General features: G+C 39.5%; 1 protein-coding gene across 1 annotated transcript in view; it reads right to left on the bottom strand.

The window, feature by feature from the left end:
• LOC149143929 (uncharacterized) overlaps positions 1–22547 on the bottom strand; it is a 221145-nt gene that overhangs the window by 192211 nt on the left and 6387 nt on the right. The window contains exons 4-6 of the mRNA XM_089451980.1: positions 11410–11532; positions 11088–11221; positions 10693–10852 (exon numbers count right to left, since the gene is read on the bottom strand). Coding sequence (XP_089308106.1) covers positions 10693–10852; positions 11088–11221; positions 11410–11532 — 417 coding nt within the window. The remainder of the gene's footprint in view (positions 1–10692; positions 10853–11087; positions 11222–11409; positions 11533–22547) is intronic.

Here is a 22547-nt window from a genome sequence, read left to right as displayed (position 1 = left end):
GAATAGGTACCAAGGGTACTTAGCTACCATGAGCAGCATTGTTCAAACTAAGCCTTGCACATTTGAAGTTGTGAAGCACCGAGTTTGGAAGGATGTTATGAACAAAGAGTATGAGTCGATTATGAAGAATGATGTCTGGGATGTGGTCCCTAGACCCAAGGACAAATCTGTTGTCACCTTGAAATGGCTCTACAAGATCAAGCATGGAGCTGATGGAAGTGCTAAAAAGTTCAAGGCCAGGTTTGTTGCTCGAAGCTTCTCTCAAAAGGAAGGTGTGGACTATGATGAGATATTTGCACCAGTTGCCCGATATACCACCATCCGTTCAATCATTGCCCTTGTTGCCTCTCAAGGATGGAATTTACATCAAATGGATGTCAAGACTGCCTTCTTGCATGGTTCACTTAAGGAGGAAGTCTATGTAGAACAACCCAAGGGGCTCGAAGTTCTAGATCGAAAGACACGTATATGCAGGTTGAATAAAGCCCTCTATGGGTTGAAGCAAGCTCCCCAGGCTTGGTATGAGAGGATCGACAGCTATCGGATGAAGTTGGGTTTTACAAGTGAAGTTGATCCGGGCATTTATCTTAAGGTTGAAAATGATAGACCTCTCATCTTGGTACTTTATGTGGACGATCTCTTTTTGACAAGTGCAGACCCTCTTATTTATCAATGCAAGAGGGAGTTGGCTTCCAAATTCGAGATGAAGGACCTAGGATTGATTCACTTCTTCTTCATCGTGGAAATCATTACACCTTTGACACCAAAGAAAATCCTTTTGGTTTATCATGGGCAAGGTATTAGGCACACTATTGAGATGCACTATTGTGATCACTTGGGTTTGGTTCCTTTTAGGAGCCCTACCATTGTTGAATTAAGGCTCAAGGAGGATAGTTTGTATGAGACCCTCTTTCTTTGTCCAAGATGGTTAACTTATTCATCACAACCATTTGTCCATTGTATTAGCTCATTAGTGATTTTATCAAACTTTCGAGCAAAGGCTTGCAATGTGGGGTCAACTTGTGTAGATGGCTTAAGCTTTGACCTCCACTTTGGCTCTAGGATAGGATAGAAAATCAATCTTAGATGTGGTCAAATTGCAGTGATAGCAGCATAAGCTTTGGCTTGCTCATGGTTTGTTGGGTAAATACATAAAAATGAATTTCAATTAACATGCATTAATATAAGCCAACTTTAATGATGACAACAGCCAAAGCCCTCTAGCATCCTCTTGCTTCACAATATTTTCATGCACTTGCATCATCTTCATGCACCTATGCACCTGACCACATATTCCAGTAGCACATTCTTTGACACTAGCAACATAACCAATAACATACATCATCAACCTCTGTTCTCTGTTCTGCAACCTTATCTCTGTGGCTGCAACATAAGTTCAACAATATATCTCTGTCAACATCACTAGCTCAACAATATTTGCCATTGCCTTGAATCACAACTTCTTCACAACACCTTTATTATGCTATCAAGTCACTGTCACTTCTTCGTTGGAGCATATCACACTTCTTTTGCATTCACATCACAACATACCTTGCTACTCAGCACATCAGCAACTATAACATCGCAACATCATCAGCAAGCAATCAACATCTTCATACTTACTCATACATAGCAAGCATAACAAGCATACACAACAAGTATATCATCAACTTGAACTGTGCATATATCAACTGACCCTTTGCCACCCTTTGCCATCAATGACAACTTTGCCAATGGGAAGGAGAGTGTATATTCATTCATTCATGCCACACTTGTATTATAGAAGTGAGAAGTGGAGTACACTAGTTTCTCTCTCTTGCATGCTCCTCATTGTATTATCTCTCGTTGTCTTGGCGTGCCAAGGCTCTTGGAAAAGTTCAAGGGAAATTATAAGGTTAGGAGTTTCACACTAAGGATGCAAAGAATATAAGATTTATAATAAGTCTTATGGCCTAGAGGAATTAAGGAGAATTGTATCTTGTAGCTCTTGTGAGAGAAGAGGACTATGGTTTTCGAAACCCTTGTTCTACTTAATGTTGTGCTTGTTGAGAAGGAGAAGAGAACAAGACAATGCACATTAGCCAAGGAGGACTTTTCGATGAGGATTCCAACTTGTTAAGGATTGTCGTTGGGGTCACCAGTTTTGGTTAGAAGTGATTTCTAAGCTAAAAGGAGTTGATAGTTAGGGTTTTCAACTTTTCTTGGTTTCCCTACCTATGATTTGGAAAGCCTCAAATTGTACCATCTTTTGATAAGTTATGACTCGTGAGTATGTATATCTACTTTATCTCTTATTTATAGATGAAGCATTTTAGTTGTCCAGTCATTGTGTACTTGCAAATTTGACTTTCAGTTTGTGTTGTCTTGTTGATTGGTAATTTCCAGCATTTGTTTGTTCATGATATTTGACATAACATAACGCTATGTTATTCAGAATTACTGTTGTAAATTCTGCAGTAACAAACTTATTTCAGAGTTCTTATATGCATAAGATTAGTATGCTCCAAGGGTTGTAAATTGTTGCAATCAATCTACACAGTTTGTTCTCTTTTCTCTTGAATCACCTAGTGATTTGGAATGAAGTATTTGGTATTGTCCGTTGAGAAACCAAGGCTAGTAGAATTAGGGTTAGATTTCTCTTTCTTGATAATTACTTGTCAATTATATTGGCTTCTTTTATATCTTTGTTATATTATCTTTCATCAAGCAATTACCAAATTATAGGTGTATGAAGATCACAAGAACAAGAGACACAAGATGTAGGCACTCTACTAGGGCAAAACCCCTATCTAGCGGAAAACCCAGTCAAACTTCTTCCTTTAGTAGTTAAGATGAGATAATCCAAGACTCTTCGACCTAGACACAGACCACCAAGTCAACCTCTCCTTCTAGCAACTTCGACCTTGCAGTAGCAGCACTTCGACCCAACAAATCCAGACTTTTGACCTTCCAGCAGCAGAAACTTTGACCCATCACTTTTAGAACTTCGATCCTTCCATAGTATCACTTCGATCCAGCAACAAGCCCAGTAACTTCACATAAGAGAGAGAAAGAGATAGCCCAAAAACTTTGACTTGTATTTCGTCCATATTCACCTTGAACTTCGCACTTTTCTGCGCCTCTTTGATGTAGATCGAGCTTCTTGAGTTGATGTCTCCAAATGAAATCGAATTGCTTGTATATATAGGCTTTAGGTGAGGTTGAATTGCCCAGATTGAGGCCGACTTGATCTCCTTTAGGCCGACTTGGTATGGATGTGACAAATACTTTATTTGACTCAATAATAAACCCTTTTACATGATTCAAAAGCCCAAGAAGGGTCTCTTTAAATGGAGAATGACTCTAATGACTCAGAATAAATCCTAGAAGTCCTCAATGGGGACATTGACCTAAAACATGATGACCCAAGCATGAAACCCATATGAAGACCGAACCTAGTTACATTCTTCAACACTCCTTCTTAACTAGGGAGGTATTCATAAATCACACATGTATATACAAGTACAAGGAAGATCTCAAAACACAAGAACTACAAAGAACTTCGGCAACAAGGTGCCACGAACTGGATTCCTAACTAGGGCAATCTATCTGGGTGGGACTAAGATGGACTAAAGCTTTCAGCCAGTCTAGGTACCATTAGGTTTACTTGCTAACCATCAACCCAGGGATCTAGATGTGTATCCAAGGTCAGAGCTCCATGAACAATGCCACCCTCCCTCTTCAAAATCTAGACATCATATATATGTCGGCCAGATGTCATCCCAGGCACTTTGTATCACACAAGATGCCTCCTCAAGTCTTTTCCAAACATCTTTCATTAACGAAATCAGTAATATCAACCAAACCAAGCATGTTTCTCAAATACTCAAACTTCTTATTAGGAAGAGACTTTGTCAACATATCAGCTACCTGTTCATTAGTCAGAACATACCATAGCTTCACAATCCCATCTTGTACCAAACTTCTAATATAGTGGTACTTATTGTTGATATGCTTCGTCCTTGCATAGAACATGAGATCTTTAGAAATCTTAATGCTACTTTGATTATCGCAATTTATCAATGTAGGACTTAGAGGTTTTTCAAACAAATCTGGCAAAATCTTCCTTAACCATACAGCCTCCTTTCCTACTTCACATGCAGCCACATACTCAGCTTCAGCACTACTTAAAGCAATAGGATTTTGTTTTCTACTCATCCATGAAATCATCACAGACCCCAAACTAAAACATCCACCAGTAGTGCTTCTTCCATCGGTCTCACTACCACCCTAATCAGAATCTATAAAACCTGTCAGCTTGACTTCCTTGCTATCATACTTTAAGCAGTGATGAATAGTACCTCATAGATATCTCAATATATGCTTAGCAGCAATCCAATGATCATGACGAGGCTCCAACTGAAATTGACTAAGAATGTTCACAGCAAAACATATATCTGGTCTAGTGTTTACTAGATACATCAGAGAACCCACCAACTTTCGATAGGAGGTAGGATCTACGAGACTTGAGTTGAAGCTTCTTAATTTCTTGAGATTGATGATCATGGGAGTAGTCATGGGCTTCGGATCCATCATCCTGAATTTTTGCAACAACTTGATTATATACTTTCCTTGCCCCAAATAGATTTCCCCAGGTTTCTGCCATACTTCCAATCCTAGGTAATAATGCATTAGACCCAGATCCTTCATCTCAAATTCGGCTGCTAACATATTCTTGCATTCTTGTATCCTTCGCTCTACACCTGTAATAAATAGATCATCCACATATAGTAGAATAATGACTGGCTCATTATCCACAACCTTGATATAGAGATTTGGATCAACATAAATTTTGACGAACCCGATTCTTAGAAGGTAGGCATCCATTCTTGCATATCATGCCTTCTTGAGTCTACACACACAAGTATCTTTTCCATTTATTTCAAATCCTTCAAGTTGTTCAATATATACTTCTTCATCTATGGTCCCATTTAGAAATGTTGTTTTCACATCCATTTGATGGATATTCCATCCCATTGTTGTAGCCAACGAAACCAAAGATCTTATAGTAGTATATCTTGCGGTAGGTGCAAAGGTTTCTTCATAGTCTATGCCTTCCTTTTGAGAGAAACCCCTAGCAACGAATCTGGCTTTGTACTTATCTATGCTTCCATCAACAATGTGTTTGATCTTGTAGATCCATTTGGAAGTGACAACCAATTTGTCACTAGGTCTAGGAACAATTTCCCAAACCCCATTCTTCATGATGGATTGATATTCTTCCTGCATAGCTTTCTTCCATACTTCTTGATGAGCAGCTTCCTCAAATGTAGTTGGTTCAGCTTCTATTAGCTTTGTCATGTATGCAGCATATCCAGAATATATTTTTGGTCTTTTACTTTCTCTAAAGGTATGTTAACAACTCCATGTCCTTCGGCATCTTCAAGAGTAGCTTTTAACTAATTTGGCCTTTTCCTTGTGTCGGGTATGATCACAAGTTGAATAGGCTCACTTGGTCCTTCTTCTTCTTCTTCTTCTTCTTGATTTGTAGTAGGATTGTCGTGGTGCTCTTCTTCTTCGAATAGTGGTATGTCTTCGTCATTGGAATCAATATGAATATCTTTAGATCTTTTGTAGGCATGATTTTCATCAAATATAACTCCCCTACTTACTTCAATGTGTCTTCCTTCTTTGATGTAGATTCTTTCGTTTGTCCTTTGGAAGATGGATATAGGCGAGACATCCAAAGATTCGGAAATGGTCCACACAAGGCTTCCTTCCTGTGAATGCTTCTTCGTGTGTCATATTATCAAGGATTCTACGAGGACTTCTAGTTTAAATATATACAACAGTCATTGCAGCTTCTCCCCATAGAAATTTGGAATGTCTTGATCAAAGATCATTGTTCGAATACATTCTTCGAGTGTTCTATTGTTCCTTTCTGCAACTCCATTTTGTTCGGGATTGTATGGAACAATGAGCTCCCTCTTAATTCCTGCTTCTTTCCAATATGCAATTATTTCTTTTTAAGTGTATTCTCCACCATTATCATATCTTAAAGTCTTTATTCTTCTTTCGATTAAGGTCTCTACTTCAAACCCGACTTCCTTGAATTTTTCAAATGCTTCATCCTTTGTTTTGAGTAGATAGAGCCATGTCTTTCTAAAGTGATCATCAATGAAGGTTACATAATAGAGATGACCTCCAAGTGATTTGTCAGACATAGGCCCACATACATTTGAATGGATAAGGTCCAATATTTCTTTAGACCTTGTTTCACTGCTTGTAAATGGTTTTCTTGTATTCTTTCCTAAGGCACATCCCTTGCATATTCCTTCACGATCTTCTTTAATATTGGGAATGCCATTTACCAATTTGTTGAGAGAGGGAATAACCTTGTAATGTAAATGACCATATCTTCTATGCCATAGTTCAATGGGATTGATTTCCATGTGAACTAGGGCTTGAGGAGATGGTGTCAATACTCTATATAAACTTCCTTCACAAATTCCAATGACTCTAGCTTTATCGATGCTTGAATCTTTACCCCAAGTCAAAACCTTTCCATCTACAAAAGCAACTCTATCACCTTTATCTTCTAAGCAAGAAATTGAAAGTAAATTCTTTTTCAAACCTGGAACATGTAGTATATGATTGAGATCTTTTTCAAACCTGGAACATGTAGTATATTATTGAGATGTAGCTTTGCTCCATTGTCCAACTTTAAAGAAGTTGATCCCAGGCCTTTAACAACATAGCTTTTGTTGTCTCCTAATTCCACTGCATGAGAAGATTGTTCTTTTGATAGAGTATGAAGTTGTTTGTTATCTCCTGTCATGTGCCTTGATGCTCCACTATCAATAATCCATGCATTGTCATCATTGAGTGAACCTGTGAGTGCAGCCAAAAACCCTTTGTCTTTGATTTTGTTGAATAAGTTGTAGATGACCCTTTTGATCCAGCTTCCTACAATGTTGAGCCCCATTTTCAAGTATCTTATCATAGAGGGAGCAGCCCTTTCTTTCAAGCCAATAGAGTGATCTCCAATCTTCCCTGGCCTTTGCTCTGATACCATGTTGAGAAATCAAGGCTAGTAGAGTTAGGTTAGATTTCTCTTTCTTGATAATTTGTGAATTATATTGGCTTCTTTGATATTTTATTATATTATCTTTGTTAATTTTAGATATGTTATATGCTGAGAGCAAATTTACTTCAATTTTCCATATTAGCTCAATATCAATTCTAGATTAGCAATCACATTTAGCATGATAGTAAAATGCAGATAGAACATAAACATAAATCGCAGAAAACAAGCCAAGACAAGAGGACACAAGATGTGGCGCCAGCCAGGGACAAACCCCAATGTGGGGAAACCCTTGATCAATTCTTCTTATGTTCTTCAATAGTTCAGCAGAGAGAGAGATAGTACATATACATCAGAAGTCAACATTTTGACTTATCAAAATAAGAGCAGAGATCTTCTTTATGAAGATAACACATGAGGTAGCTGATCTAAACTCCGGTGAAGACATACTGCTTCAACTGATCCTACAAGGTGACTCCATCACCATGCTGCACCCATCACTGTGTTGCACCTCATCATCATGCTGCACCCGTCACTATGTTGCACCCAATCACAGAGCAGTACCTCATCATCATGTTGTACCCATCATCAACAAGTTGTTGCAATACCATGTTATACCATTGTGTTGCACCATACTGCACCCATCCTTACTGTCACCTATATGCTACACCACTATCATTGTACTTCACCCAATTACAGAGTTGCTGCAATATATTATGATGCACATACAGCATCCAATATGTTGCAACCATTTACACTTATCAGCCTTAGTTGCTTGCTATGGCTTGCAGCCTAGCAGAGCAGCTAGGCTATGGTTGTTTAGGCTTCTTTCATATTCAGGCAGCGGAGAGCTTCAGTCCTCTAACAGTCCTTAACTGCATCTAACAGTTTTCTAACAATCCTCCTTAACTGCCTCTAACAGTCCTTCTAAACTGCATCTAACAGTCTTCTAACAGTCCTCCTTAACTGCCTCTAACAGTCCTCTAACAGTCCTTCTAACATTCCTCCTTAACTGCAGATTAAGGCCTCTAATGATTGTGTCCTAGTGCACATTTACACGTTGTTGTTTGGAGCCACCTTGAGCTGCCTATAGCACCCTCCTTAACTGCAGCTTAGTTCCCTCCATGGATTGTGTATTGACTGCATCTAGGGCACTAGCTTGTGACACATAAGACTGTGGTTAGGGCATGCTTGAACTGTCTTCCTTTTGACTGTGTCTAGGGGTAGTTAAGGGCTCCTCTGCCCAGCATGAAAGGATCCTACATCATGCTGCATAGAACCTTCATTTTAGGGCAGCATATAGGCTTCTAGTGACTGCAGTTAGGTGACATCTCCTTGCTGCGTGGACAGGTCTCCTCAGCTGCATAAACTCCCTTTAGACCTGCGGCTAGGGCATAGCATGATCCTCATATCTCAGCGTCTAGAAGTCTTTTACTTAGGTCACTTCCTTGTTGTGATATCACCTTCTTCCTTGACTGCATTAGGGCTTCTGCCTTCATGACTATGTGTTAGTTAGGGCATCATAAGGCCAGCAGTTAGGGCTTCTTCATACCAGCGTTTAGCCTTCTCCATGATAGCATAGAGCCTTCTCCAGTAGGGCAGTGTTGTCTCTTAGGATCTCTCCTCCCACCAAAACCCACAAGTGGAGAGGAAGAGATCACAAGAAGAGTGTGTGTCCAAATGACTAGCAAGCCACCTCTTTTTATACTAAAGCGTCGAGCACAAGTGGGGGTAATTTGGTTGTTGGCCGACCTTGACGAATTGTCCCATAACACAAATAAATTCATATCTCCATGAATACATGTCAAAATCAGATGATCTTTAGATCAATCCTACACCTCTCGACAAGAGGAATCCAAGAAAAATATCAGCTGCCATAAATAAGATGACCCACATAGTGTTTGGCCCTAGTTGCCAATTTTAATAATCTTTCATCAAGCAATTACCAAATTATATGTGTATGAAGATCACAAGAACAAGAAACACAAGATGTAGGCACTCTGTTAAGGCAAATCCCCTATCTAGCGGAAAACCCAGTCAAACTTCTTCCTTCAGTAGTTAAGATGAGATAATCCAAGACTCTTCAACCTAGACACAGACCTCCTCCAACCACCAAGTCAACCTCTCCTTCCAGCAACTTCGACCTAGATCTTCGACCTTGCAGCAGCAGCACTTCGACCCAGCAAATCCAGAATTTCGACCTTCCAGCAGTAGAAACTTCGACCCAGCACTTTCAGAACTTCGACCCCTCCAGCAGTATAACTTCGATCCAGCAACTAGCCCAGTAACTTCGCATAAGAGAGAGAAAGAGATAGCCCAAAAACTTCAACTTGTATTTTGTCCTTCTTCACCTTGAACTTCACACTTTTCTGCACCTCTTTGATGTAGATCGAACTTCTTGAGTTGATGTCTCCAAATGAAATCGAACTGCTTGTATATATAGGCTTTAGGTGAGGTCGAATTGTCCAAATTGAGGCCGACTTGATCTCCTTGAGGCCGACTTGGTGTGGAGGTGACAAATACTTTATTTGACTCAATAATAAACATTTTTACATGATTCAAAAGCCCAATAAGGGTCTCTTTAAATGGACAATGACTCTAATGACTCAAAATAAATCCTAGAAGTCCTCAATGGGGGCTGTGACCTAAAACATAATGACCCAAGCATGAAAACCATGCTTTAATAAGTCATAATAATAATAATAATAATAAAATATATTTTTCATTCTTTGACTCAAATATAAATATGAAGACCAAACCTAGTTACATTCTTCAACACTGTCCACTGTTGTAATTAAATATTTTAGAACATCCCTACGGCTGAAAGCTCTCAGGTATTAGACCTGGGAAACCTTTATTGAGAGGTGAAATTTCAGATTTGCAATAACTGCCCTAGGTTCAAACTTTCTACATAAAAGAGTGCTTGGAAAGACTTAGTTTCCGAATTATTGTAGTGTTTGGAAAGCCTTGACCTATATCACATCTGTCGTGCATCTATCAAAAACTGTATGTTTATCTTTATTGAAATGCCCTATCCAAGCTTTTAGACAAAAACTTAAAGCAACGTCAAATGGTACTGAACTCTTCCTCTAGGTCAAGCATCAACGCAAATAGATTATCAGAATACTCAAAGAAATACAGCCACAAGCAAACTACAATAAACTGATGGATACTTTACTTCAGCCTGTCAGATTGCATTGTTACCACATTTTCAAAATAGGGCAACCAAAGAAGATCAACGTGAGCATTAAGGTTGTCAGCTTATTAACATCAATCACTCAACAAAGATGAAACCTTTCCTTCTCGACAAATAGACAATGAGCATATGGCCATCAACGATTCAGGCACCCCAAAATTGTCAGAAAAATAGTAACAGAGCTTTCGTAACTAGACTCAAGGGCTATCATAGGCTACTAATGGATTGGTGGAATACCATAATGCAGAAAATATAACTGATGAGTGCACACGCATACATAGAGAGGTGAGCAGCAGTGCATGGGAGAAGAAAGAGAGAGAGAGAGACAATAATCTGAGTTTCCTACAAATGAATATTTTCACTGACATCATAAGTGCTGAGTTGTACATCAACCAGAACTAAGGACAAAATAACTAAAACTATGAAGGAATACCAATGAAGTCTATGACAACACGAAAGGCCTGAAACCCTGTCATTTGGCTTGTGATGCGCTTTCCACCTCCTTCTGTTGTTAAGTATGCTAAAATTATAGATATAATGAATCCATTCAAACAATCAGGTCCAATGATAGAATTTCTCTGTCTAGCCCAAACCTGAAAGAAATTTGCCATAAAAGTCAGACAAAAAATGAACTGCAGCAGTTAAACAGAAATATCCAAGGAGAAATTAACAAAGAAACCGATAACCAAACAATGTCTCTTGATAACCAAGGTAGGATTCATTTATAATTTGCAAAAAATAACCAATTATCTGTTAGATAAAAGTTAAAACTATAACCAAGTCCACAAAGAAAATAAATGTTGGTTGAATAGAATATTCCATGCTTACTTTAAGTAATAATAATGCTTCCACAAAAGTTTTTGATCCAGAAATGTTCTTTTTAAGGAATGCACTATGATCCTCGATGAACATATCTTCCAAGATACTCGCATTGTAATCAGGTGTAGGTTGTGTCATGCCTCCTGTCAGAATAAATTAGAAGAGCAAAGTTCTTAAGATAACAATTTACATTTACCATATCTTCTATTTGCAAGAAAAGAGAGAGAGGAAGGAACCATGGAATTGAAAGAATCAGAATCAAAAAGCAATAACATCAGATTGCAGGCTCTTCCTGTCAACACATAAAAGCTCAGGTTTAACTTCAAAATACCCTGCTGGAAATCTCGAACATTATTGCGACCAGGGGCCAGCTTCGAAATGTCAAATACTCCAGCTAATACTGTTGGAATGATCCGTATCACGAAGTCATTTGCAGTGTCATTGTCCATCTCTCCTGCACATGAGGGAAATTCAATTATAAACTATCAAAAGCAAACAGAATTTTTACTCAGTTTTTATTACAAATAAATTATAACTAACTAAAAATTTATCAAACATCAAAACAACCATAAATAGAATAAACATGTAGAGTAGATAACAGCCATATTCACATTGCTGAAAATAACAACCAGTGAGGCATGACCCATATTAGACCCACGAGTACCTGCGGGTCTTGGCGGGTTCTATACCGAGCCAGGTCACTCGCATAGAACCCGCGTTTAAGACCCGGACTCGGCGGGTATCTTATAGAACCTGTCTACCCATATAAAAACCGAGGGTATTCTATAGAACCCGTATCAGTCCAATATAAAACCCGTCAAGCCTCAAAAGTCACAAAATGATCAGTGTTTTCTTTTTTTTGGAATTGAGGTGGAGGGAAAGGGAAATTAGAGGGAAGAAAATGCTTTATAAGCACCTCTCTCCATTCCATTTGTCATTCACTTGCCATTTGAGTGTTTGGCTAATTTGTATGAGTGTTGAGTGACCCCATTGCACAATGAAGGAGCTCTTGGAGGAGGCTAAAGGAGGCTTCATCGGATCAGACCCAGCTTCAGGTAGGCTTCATGAACCTTGTTTGAATGTTTTCCACGTAATTTTTTTGTATTCAATTTAGTTTTTTTTTTGTTTTAAATATTTTTTGTTTTTGCAATTTTTTTTTAATGTATTGACCTGTAGCTAAGTTTCTCAGCGACACAATGACCCTGTGTGGCTGAGAAATTCAGCCACAAGGCCAAAACAAATTGCAAATTAAAAAAAAAAAAATCTTCCAGATTTTGTCACCATGCCACCAAAGGGTTCTAGAAAGTCTCGTGATCCAGCATGGGCACATGGTCAATGAATCAATGTCGGTAATGACCACCATATCAAATGCAATTATTGCAATGGCACAATGCATGCAGGCATAAACAGGCTGAAATACCACCTAGCCAGAATTCATGGAAATGGTGTGGGATGTTGTCAAAGTTGCCCTGATGAAGTCACTACTGAAATGGCAACTGCTTTGGAATCCATTAAAAAAGAAAGTTCTAAGGGGGTCAAAAAGGAAGGATGAGATTGTTGGGATAGGTAGATCTTCATCTCAAAGTGAAACACAGATTCAAAGTCCAGGTATTGGTAACTCCTCTTCAAGTGTTGTGGCAAACAGGAGTATAAACTCTTCTTTCTTCAGTCCTCGTACAATTCCAAGAGAGGGAAAAAAGGAAGGATGAGATTGTTGGGATAGGTAGATCTTCATCTCAGAGTGAAACACAGATTCAAAGTCTAGGTATTGGTAACTCCTCTTCAAGTGTTGTGGCAAACAGGAGTATAACCTCTTCTTTCTTCAGTCTTCGTACAATTCCATGATCTCAACCAACCTTGGATAGTTTTAATGAAAAGAAGAGGAAGGAGGTAGATATGGCAGTGAGGAGGTTTTGGTACCATAACAGTGTTTCATTCAACTATGCAAAGTCTTATTTTTATCAGCCCATGGTGGATGCCATTGCAAGTGTTGGCCCTAGATACAAAGCCCCATCTTATAATGCACTTACGGGGGAAGAGCTAGATCATGGGCTTGAGTGTGTCAAGGAACAATTGGAAAGCATTAAAAGCTCATGGAAATTTACAGGCTGTACAATTATGTCTGGTGGGTGGACAGATCAAAGGGGTAGAACAATAATCAATTTTGTTGTAGCTTGCCCCTAAAAGAACCATGTTTCTAAAATCCATTGATGCATTTGCAAATGTAAAAGATGCACATTTGATTTTTTTCATTGTTGGCTGATGTGGTGGAGGAAGTTGGGGTTACAAATGTTGTCCAAGTAATCACGGACAATGCAACAAATTATGTGGCAGCTAGAAGGTTGCTTTGTGCCAAATATCCCACCATTTTTTGGACTCCATGGACTACCCATTGCATAGACTTGATGCTAGAGGACATTGGGAAGTTGGAGTAGGTGCAAGATGTTGTGCAAGAATGCAAGCAAATTACCAAGTATATTTATAATCATGCTTGGGTGTTGAACCTTATGAGGGAATTCACACAGGGTGAACTTAGTCACCCAGTTGTCACACAGTTTGCTACAAACTTTCTTTCCCTCCAAAACCTTTTGTATGAGTACCAAGCTTTGAGAAGAATGTTTTGTAGCCAACAATGGGTATTTTGGAAAGATAGCACAAAACCAAAAGCACTGTCTATGAAAGCTTCTGTCTTTGGTGATAGTTTGTGGGACAAAGTCACTGAGATTGTCAACTTCACTGAGCCCCTTGTGAAAGTCTTGAGATTGATGGATGGAGATATACCTGCAACGAGATATATTTATGAGGGCATGGACAGGGCCAAAGAGGCCATCAAGACTTTCTATAAGGGAAAAGAATCTAAATATCTCCCTATATGGCAATTTATTGATTCTAGGTAGGACAGGCAACTACATTCACCATTGCATGCAGCAGGAGCATATCTCAATCTGAGCTTATTCTATAATGAGTCTAACATTCAAAGAGATCCCGAGGTGGAGAGGTGTTATGATATGCATTGAGAAGATGTTCTTGGATCAAGATATTCAGGACAAAATGAACATACAACGAGATATGTACAAGGAAGCCTCTGACATGTTTGGATTTAGCTCAAACCAACGTCTCAAGGACAAGAAAATGCCTTGTAAGTGCAAATTGTTAGAACTTAGCTTGTAATTTTGCTAGTTCTCTTTTATATGTTTGGCATTCCGAACTGATAATCTTTGTTGTTATTTTTTTACAGCTCATTGTTGGATAGATTGTGGCACTGAGGCACCACAATTACAAGAATTCACCATCAGAGTTTTGTCAACCCTGCAGTGCTTCTTCTTGTGACTGCAATTGGTTAGTGTTTGAGCACATCCAGAGCAAAAAGAGAAACAAGTTGGAGCATAAGAGGTTCGAGAAGCTGATTTTCATCTACTACAACCTTCGAATGCTCACAAAACAAGTGCAAGCAAAGGATACAGATCCAATTTTATTGGATACTATTGATTTAGAGTCTGATTGGGTTGTGGAGGAGGAAGCTCCTAATTTAAGTTGGCTTGATAAAGAGACTTAGGATCTCTCTAGTTTGCCATCTCAAATGGAGACTCCAAATACACCTGCATCACAGTTGCTTCAACCTTCTGATGTTAGCACTAGCTCCACAAGGGCTTATTGTAGGCGTGGTCGTCCATGAGTGATGAGACTCAAGATTGTTATGAGATAATCATTTATCATTTATGACATATGCATTTGAATTTTGAACTTGCTGACAATTTCTATTTTAATTATGGAATCATGAGTCCTTTTCTTATTCAGTGTCTAAATGTTTTGCTTACAAAAATCGAATATGTTATGTTGTACTTTTATAGATATGAGAAGATGTTATTAGTTATTGCATATATTGTGGTTTTTAAAACTTATAATGATTGGAATCATCATTAGTTTCTTTTTTGTGCTTAAAATTTACCATATTTTAACCTTTTTTTTGTATTTTGACAAGTCTTATAAGGGTTGTTCCCGAGTCTTATACGAGTCAACGAGTCAATGTCGTGACAAGTCTTATACGAGTACAAGTCGTGCAACATTGATAACAACTACTAAGATTTCTATTGCAAACAACCTGGTCATAGGAGAAGGATTACTCCATTGGTGGGCCTAGAGGGTTTTCGAGGAATTTTATGGGTTCAACTGGGATTGCTTACCATATTTCATCATCAAGATCAATGCCGCACAGTTTGCTCTTGGTTCTGTTGTGTTCTGACGATTTCCGTAAAATGGCGTTAATAACAAGCATATTTTAATTATTTATGCTTAAGGTATTGTTTCAAGCTTACTACTTGGAGAAACGTCTTAGTGTAATAGCTCGTTGGAATCGGGGTGAAAAGATCTACAAGGCAGAATGATAAAAAGGGGCTTTGGGTGGCCAGTGTCACCATAGAGGCGAATTAAGCATGTTCCAGTGTTAAAAGTGACTTTAATTAGTTTATAAAAGTCACTTTATTAATTAAAGAAAGGAAAGTGTTTTTAAATATTTAATTGGAGGGAAAAGGTATGTGAGATAAAAAACAAAGAGAAAAGAAAAAAGGGGAAGGTAAAGGTGAAAAGACAACGCTAAACTCATTAAATAAGGAAAATGAAGAGACTATCCTCATTCGTGAATTGTGTGAGTTTGAAAAGAGGGTTTGAAGAGAAAGTTGAGGGCTTTGGAACCCAAGCTGAAATAGGAGACTTTTGTGCAGCAACGAGACCCCCTAGTTTGGATGTGAGAGTGAAGTCATTCAAATTTCACCATTGAGCTTCAATGGAGAATAGGATTTTCGAGAAATAAAGAGATATATTAGTGTTCCAGTTGATTTTATGGTCTCATTAGTTATTTTCCATCTCATTGTGACAGGCTGGGAGATACCAGTGAAGATATCAGGTGCCAAGCCACTGCTGGGATCAATTTGATAGTCAAATCTCATACAGGCAAAGGAAGTCTAATGTCTGGTGCAATAAGACGAGTTTTGGAGCTTGAACAGACCCCAAATCCTTCATTTCCTTGCTGGTCGAAGTTCTATAGTTGAGACACAAATTTTGATGAAGAGGAGGGAGGTTGAATCCCCTCTCATTTTCTGCTATATGAGTTCTCTTCCTGCTGGGAGCATTTTGCTGCCATTTTCTGGGTCGTTTTGCTGTCTACATGAGCAAGTTTAGCCGCTATTTGGGTGTCACAAAGCTGCTGTGTATTGGGGCTGCATATTGTCTCTAGAGGTGTTCGATTTTGTGTCTATTTGGAGCTGCATTGGGATGAGAGCCTCTGCTGGTGATTTGAACAGACTGTGGACTCTTTATGGTGACCAAATCTGCTAGTTATACCCATCTATAAGCTGCTGGTTAAGTGTGTCTCTATACCTGGGAGTTCTGGTTTGATTTCCTGTAAATGGGCATTATCTTGGTCTTCCAACAAAGCTGGTATATTATTCAAAGAGGACTGACATTTATTTATATGCAGCCTACTGTTTGCTGCCACTACTTATCATGTTCTTTCTTCTGTCTAATTCACTATATACTCAGATCTTGAATGTGAGAAGGTTGTTTGTGGATTATATTATTATTGTATCAACTGTGTAATTATTTCTGAGTTGCTATAAGGAGTGTATTTGTGATTTGAGAAGTCTTTTGGTTCATGTTAGTCACTGGATGCAATGCCCAGAAGTTAAAAAATTTACAGTGAACACCTGCAGCAGAGTGTAGACAACATGTTTGAAGAAATTCATCACTGAAAACTCAAACCAAAACTCAGAAATTTTTAAGAAAAACTAGCAGTGTTACAGTTTGGTATCTTACAGTGGTATCAGAGCATTGATCTTGGCTCAGCCATGGGTTATCTTTGAAAAGCCAAGTTCGAGGACTTTATTTTGAAGGTGTCAAGATACAGTTGTTGGGTTCAAAGGGCAGATTATAACAAGGGAACAATGCTTCTAAGTCAAGAAGAATTATTTGCCAAAAAAATTGAAAATTATAACAAAACCTTTGCAAAGGTGATAGAGGACATGGAAGCATGGGTGTCATCAAATGCAGTAAATACAAAAAGGAATAGCAAATCCAAAGATGAAAAGGTAGTCAAAGATCAGGAAGCAAGGATTGAAGATGAAAACCATAAACAAACTTCCCAGGATGAATTGAGAAAATTCACACCCGTTGAAAATGAAGCTATCACAGATTCACCCCAACAAGTTGGAACGAGAGTTTGGGATGAAAAGGAATCAGAAATTGCTATAGAATGTTTGTCATCACTTAGCAAGATTGTTGAGTTAGATGATGAGTACAAAGAAAATCATGAGGCCACAACAGTTGATGATGATTCCCAAGAGGTGTGCAAAGATGATAACACACAAGTGGTCGACGGTGCAAACTCAGTCCCATCAGTTGATGAGGTAAATGTTGCTCACAAGTCTACTTATGCCTATAACTTGGAAAACCAATTGAAGATGAACGCAGACAAGATTAGGGCAGCCACAAGGCAATATGATGATGCACTGGTATTGGTGACAGATTATTGCCAGAGAAATGCAGTGGCACATGACAGTTGCAGATTTTCAGACTCTAAGGAAGGCATTGGTTGGGATGAAATCTAACTACCTATACCTCCTTTCAGATAGAGATCACCTACTCATGCTTACTTAGATATATCATGATGCACTAGTAGGGAAAGAGGAGGAAGTCATTAGGCTTACTTATAAGCTTGAGATTTCCTAGGAGTCCTTGAAGAGCACTCAAATGGCCCTTCAAGAATCAGAGTTTCAGGTCAAGCAGCCTTGTATGGAGTTGCATCGTGTACATTCTTCTAGGGCAACCATCACCAAAGAGGATGTTTGGGCCACTCATGATTTGATGGAGGAGCCTCCTGTGATAGTGGAGCACACAGAGCACTTAGAGGAACAGGTACTTGTAGAGAGGTATGTTCCAAAGGTTTCTGATTATACACACATAGGATGTGGATCCAGATATATTTCAGATGAGCATACGTACATTTGGGATCCAGGTTCGGTTGACACGAGTGAGGTGGACACTGGAGACCCCGGTTGGCATTGGGATCCAGGTGGAGTTTCCAATCAGTTACTAGGTGTGAAGGATGACTATGGCATTGACAGGGTGATTGACCCAGTGACGAAACATTCACGTTCCTTCATACTTCCATCAGAGTTATGGTCATCACTAGTGGTTGGTTGGTTTGATGCAGGAGTGTGCAAGCTTCGGGAGATGTCTTGGCACATCATTCATGCATGGAGTGGTCGGGTGGTCAGCATGCCCCGACGAGAGTTATTTAGATGGGATGGCATTTATATGCCACCAGATAGAGTAGTATATGGGGATGATGTTCTTTCGTTGATGTATTGGGCACATGAGCCATCGAGGATCTGCACAATAGTGACATCCCCATTAGCATGTGAGGAGTCATGCCACTCAGGTCTACCGGGACAGAAGAGATATGGCTCACATCATGATGGGTCCACTAGCAGGATGGCAGATACATTGGCGCATGCGGGATACCAGAGAGTACAGGGTGCGTCAGCAACAGGCAGGGATAGCTAGTGGGGTATAAGGATATGCCATGGTGTGCAGGGGTATGTAGAGGAGTACGATGATGCATGGTTTTATGTAGTGGTGTATGGTGATGCATAACAGAATCTCAGAGCATTGCTTCTGGGGAGACAGATTGATTGGGACATTGGGCATACCAATGGGCCTGGCTTAACCAGGATTGATGAGTGGATGGATGAGCGTCAGGGAGCATTGCATTCCTCGAAGTTTGATCTTCGATTGGAGCATCATCTAACTAGTGTCAGAGAGCAGGTTAGCCGCAGGACTACCCATGGGTATCCATATGGGTTCTTGATCACGCCTTTGGGATTGACCCATGCATCGGTCACTTTCCAGTCCGACATACTATTGCAAAGGCTTATGTTATTGTTCTTTGATGCTCTCATCACATATAGCAGGACACACGGGGGTCACCTGAGATAGTTGGGTGAGACACAGTGCATCATGGATAGGATAATGACTTCCCAGCTGAGGCATATGGTAGGAGCGCGAGTTGACAGATACATGATTAGGGATGGCATGACCCACTGCAGAGGCAACATATGTCCCACCCCTGAATACACACTTAGGAAGATGATCAGGAGAGAGTTGCATGACACACCTTTGATAGGACATTTCGAGGCATTGTACGAGCATGGGGCACAGTGGATGGTAGGCCTCTTTTACAGGAAGGCATGTGGGCTCCAGGCAGTAATTGGGTACATCACCAAGAGACAGGATAACATAGTCTGATGTGTGATTAGGCAAGAGCAGGGCAGTTTAGCGTGCACCAAATTGATTCATGATACATGGTGTCCATCTATTGGTTGCATACAAGGATTAGTGATGGGGCACAGATGGGCACCAACAATTAGTAGTGCTTCGCCGCAGCAGTAAGTTATGATCAGAGTGGCGCAACAGCAACATGGCAACTTTCTTTTGGGATTACCATGGGACCCTGGCATTATAACACTTGACAACTCAACCACCATTATGGGTGAGTTGGTCTTTACAGGGGAAGATCACTCAGATCTTCCATTGGACTTCAATTTGGCGGAGGGCGTTTCACTTCTCAGTGATTCATTGGGGGTATCAAAGGTGGTAGTGGTTAGTTCCTATGGGCGAGGATCCTTTTTAGCAGGTTTTGGAAGGTACTTTCAGGAGTTCACTCATGAGGTGCACGAGATTGGTTTTCTGGTAGAGCAGCTTCTTGAGGAGTTGGTCGGACTTTCACATTATCGAGATGCTCTACTTATTGGCAGTATGCAAAGGGCCTCTAGTGTCTATTCCTTGTTGGTGAGTGAGTGGAGCGAGAGATGCTTCACGATGACTAGGATGGTTTGGGACCCTGGTATTCACTTGGATCAACTTGTGGAGCGACAACATGTGATGGCATTGCTTGAGGGCAAGCAATTTTGGGGAGGGGAGACTGTAATGTCCCCAAATTTTGGATTACTAGGCGAGGTGGTTAGAAGGGTTTCCAGAGCTTGTGTCAGCCTGGTCATAGGAGCAGGATTACTCCATTGGTGGGCCCAGAGGGTTTTAGAGGAGTTTTATGGGTCCGACTGGGATCGCTTACCATATTTCATCATCGAGATCAATTCCGCACAATTTGCTCTTGGTTCTGTTGCGTTCCAACGATTTCTACTTATGGTGTTGTTTCAGGTTGATTACTTGGAAAAACACTTTAGTGTAATGGCTCGTTGGAATCGGGGTGAAAAGATCTACATGGCAGAATGATAAAAGGGGCTTTGGGTGGTCAGTGTGACCACAAAGGCGAATTAAGCATTTTCCAGCATTAAAAGTGACTTTAATTAGTTTATAAAAGTCACTTTATTAAATAAAGAAAGGAAAAGTGCTTTTAAATATTTAATTGGAGGGAAAAGGTAAGTGAGTTATAAAAAAACAAAAAGAAAAGAAAAAAAGGGAAGGTGAAGGTGAAAAGACAACCCTAAACTCATTAAATAAGGAAAATGAGGAGACTCTCCTCATTCGTGCATTGTGTAAGTTTGAAGAGAGAGCTCTTGGAGAGAGTTTAAACAGAAAACTGAGGGCTTTGGAACCCTAGCTTCCATAGCAGACTTCGGTGTTGCAACAAGGCCCCCTAGTCTGGACTCTAGATGTGAGAATGAAGTCATTTAGATTTCACCATTGAGCTTCAATGGAGAATAGGGTTTTCGAGAAATAAAGAGGTATTGTAGTGTTCCGGTTGATTTTATGGTCTCATTAGTTATTTTCAATCTCATTGTGACAGGATGGGAAATACCAGTGAAGATATCAAGTGCCAAGCCACTACTGGGGTCAATTTGATAGTAAAATCTCATACAGCCAAAGGAAATCGAATGTTGGTGCCATAAGACAAGTTTTGGAGCTTGAACAGACCCCAAATCCTTCATTTCCTTGCTGGTCAAAGTTCTATAGTTGAGACACGAATTTTGATGAAGAGGAGTGAGGTTGAATCCCCTCTCATTTTCTGCTAGACAAGTTCTCTTCCTGCTGGGAACATTTTTCTGCCATTTTCTGGGTCGTTTTGCTGTCTACATGAGCAAGTCTAACCGCTATTTGGGTGTCACAAAGCTGCTGTGTGTTGGGGCTGCATATTGTCTCTAGAGGTGTTCGATTTTGTGTCTATTTGGAGCTGCATTGGGATGAGAGCCTCTGCTGGTGATTTGGACAGGCTGTGGACTCTTTATGGTGACCAAATCTGCTAGTTATACCCGTCTATCAGCTGCTGGTTAAGTGTGTCTCTATACCTGGGAGTTCTGTTTGATTTCCTGTACATGGGCATTATCTTGGTCTTCCAACAAAGCTAGTATAGTATTCAAAGAGGGATGATATCTATTTATGTGCTGCCTACTGTTTGCTGCCACTACTTATCAGGTTCTTACTTCTGTCTAATTCACTATATACTCAGATCTTGAATGTGAGAAGGCTGTTTGTGGATTAGATTATTATGGTATCAACTGTGTAATTATTTCTGAGTTGCTATAAGGAGTATATTTGTGATTTGGGTAGTCTGTTGGGTTCATGTTAGTCATTGGATGCAATGCCCAGAAGTTAAAAAATTTACAGAGAACACCTACAGCAGAGTGTAGACCACATGTTTGAAGAAATTCATCACTGAAAACTCAAACCAAAACTCAGAAATTTTTAAGAAAAACTAGCAGTGTTACAGTTTGTTATCTTACATATTGGCTTGGGATAAAATGGTTTTCATTCTATTAAACTTGGATTTAATAAAAATCCTCGCAACTAAATCACACATTGTTAACTATCTTGTAAAGTAAATTAATGATAGAAATGAGAAACAGCACTGCATTTACCTAACATATGCCATTATGAACAATAGTAGAACTATATAGGCATCTCCAATTCAATTAGTGGGTGTGCCAGCTAGTCGATGTGCCAACCAATGATGTATCATTGTGAATGGAATAGGGATGTCTTGAGTGGAGCTGGAAGGTCGATATAATAGATGATAGTGCAGGAGAAAGAAAACTAGCACTTGGTTATAAAGTAAGTTGCGGGAGAAATCACATAGGAGGAATGCAGAACTATTAATTGTGACTTGTGAATAATTGCACTCCCTCGAATAAAAAAAATCAATCTAGGAAACAATTCGTTGACAAGGTACTAGACAAAATTTACAGTGTGTCTAGTAGATAAAACATGCACATACAAGTTGAACACAACGGTGGAGATGATATGAAACATTATATTAATGCTGCAGCAAATACACATGACAGAGTAGCCCAAGATAGGCTGCCCATATTGTTACATAAATGTATAATGGAGCATGGACATATTTAATTCTTAGGTATTTTGTAGTGTACTTTATAATAAAGTTGTGCTGTAATCATGCTATATTGTAATGTTAAGCCATGACTTCCCTAATAATGTTATTAAATAGGTGATTAGCTG

This window comes from Pinus tabuliformis, chromosome X (genome assembly GCF_031772625.1).
Source record: "Pinus tabuliformis cultivar Carrire ecotype Pingquan chromosome X, CPIR1, whole genome shotgun sequence".
Lineage (NCBI taxonomy): Eukaryota > Viridiplantae > Streptophyta > Pinopsida > Pinales > Pinaceae > Pinus > Pinus tabuliformis.
Note: the sequence above shows the minus strand (reverse complement) of the source record. Positions and strands in the feature narration are given on the sequence as shown.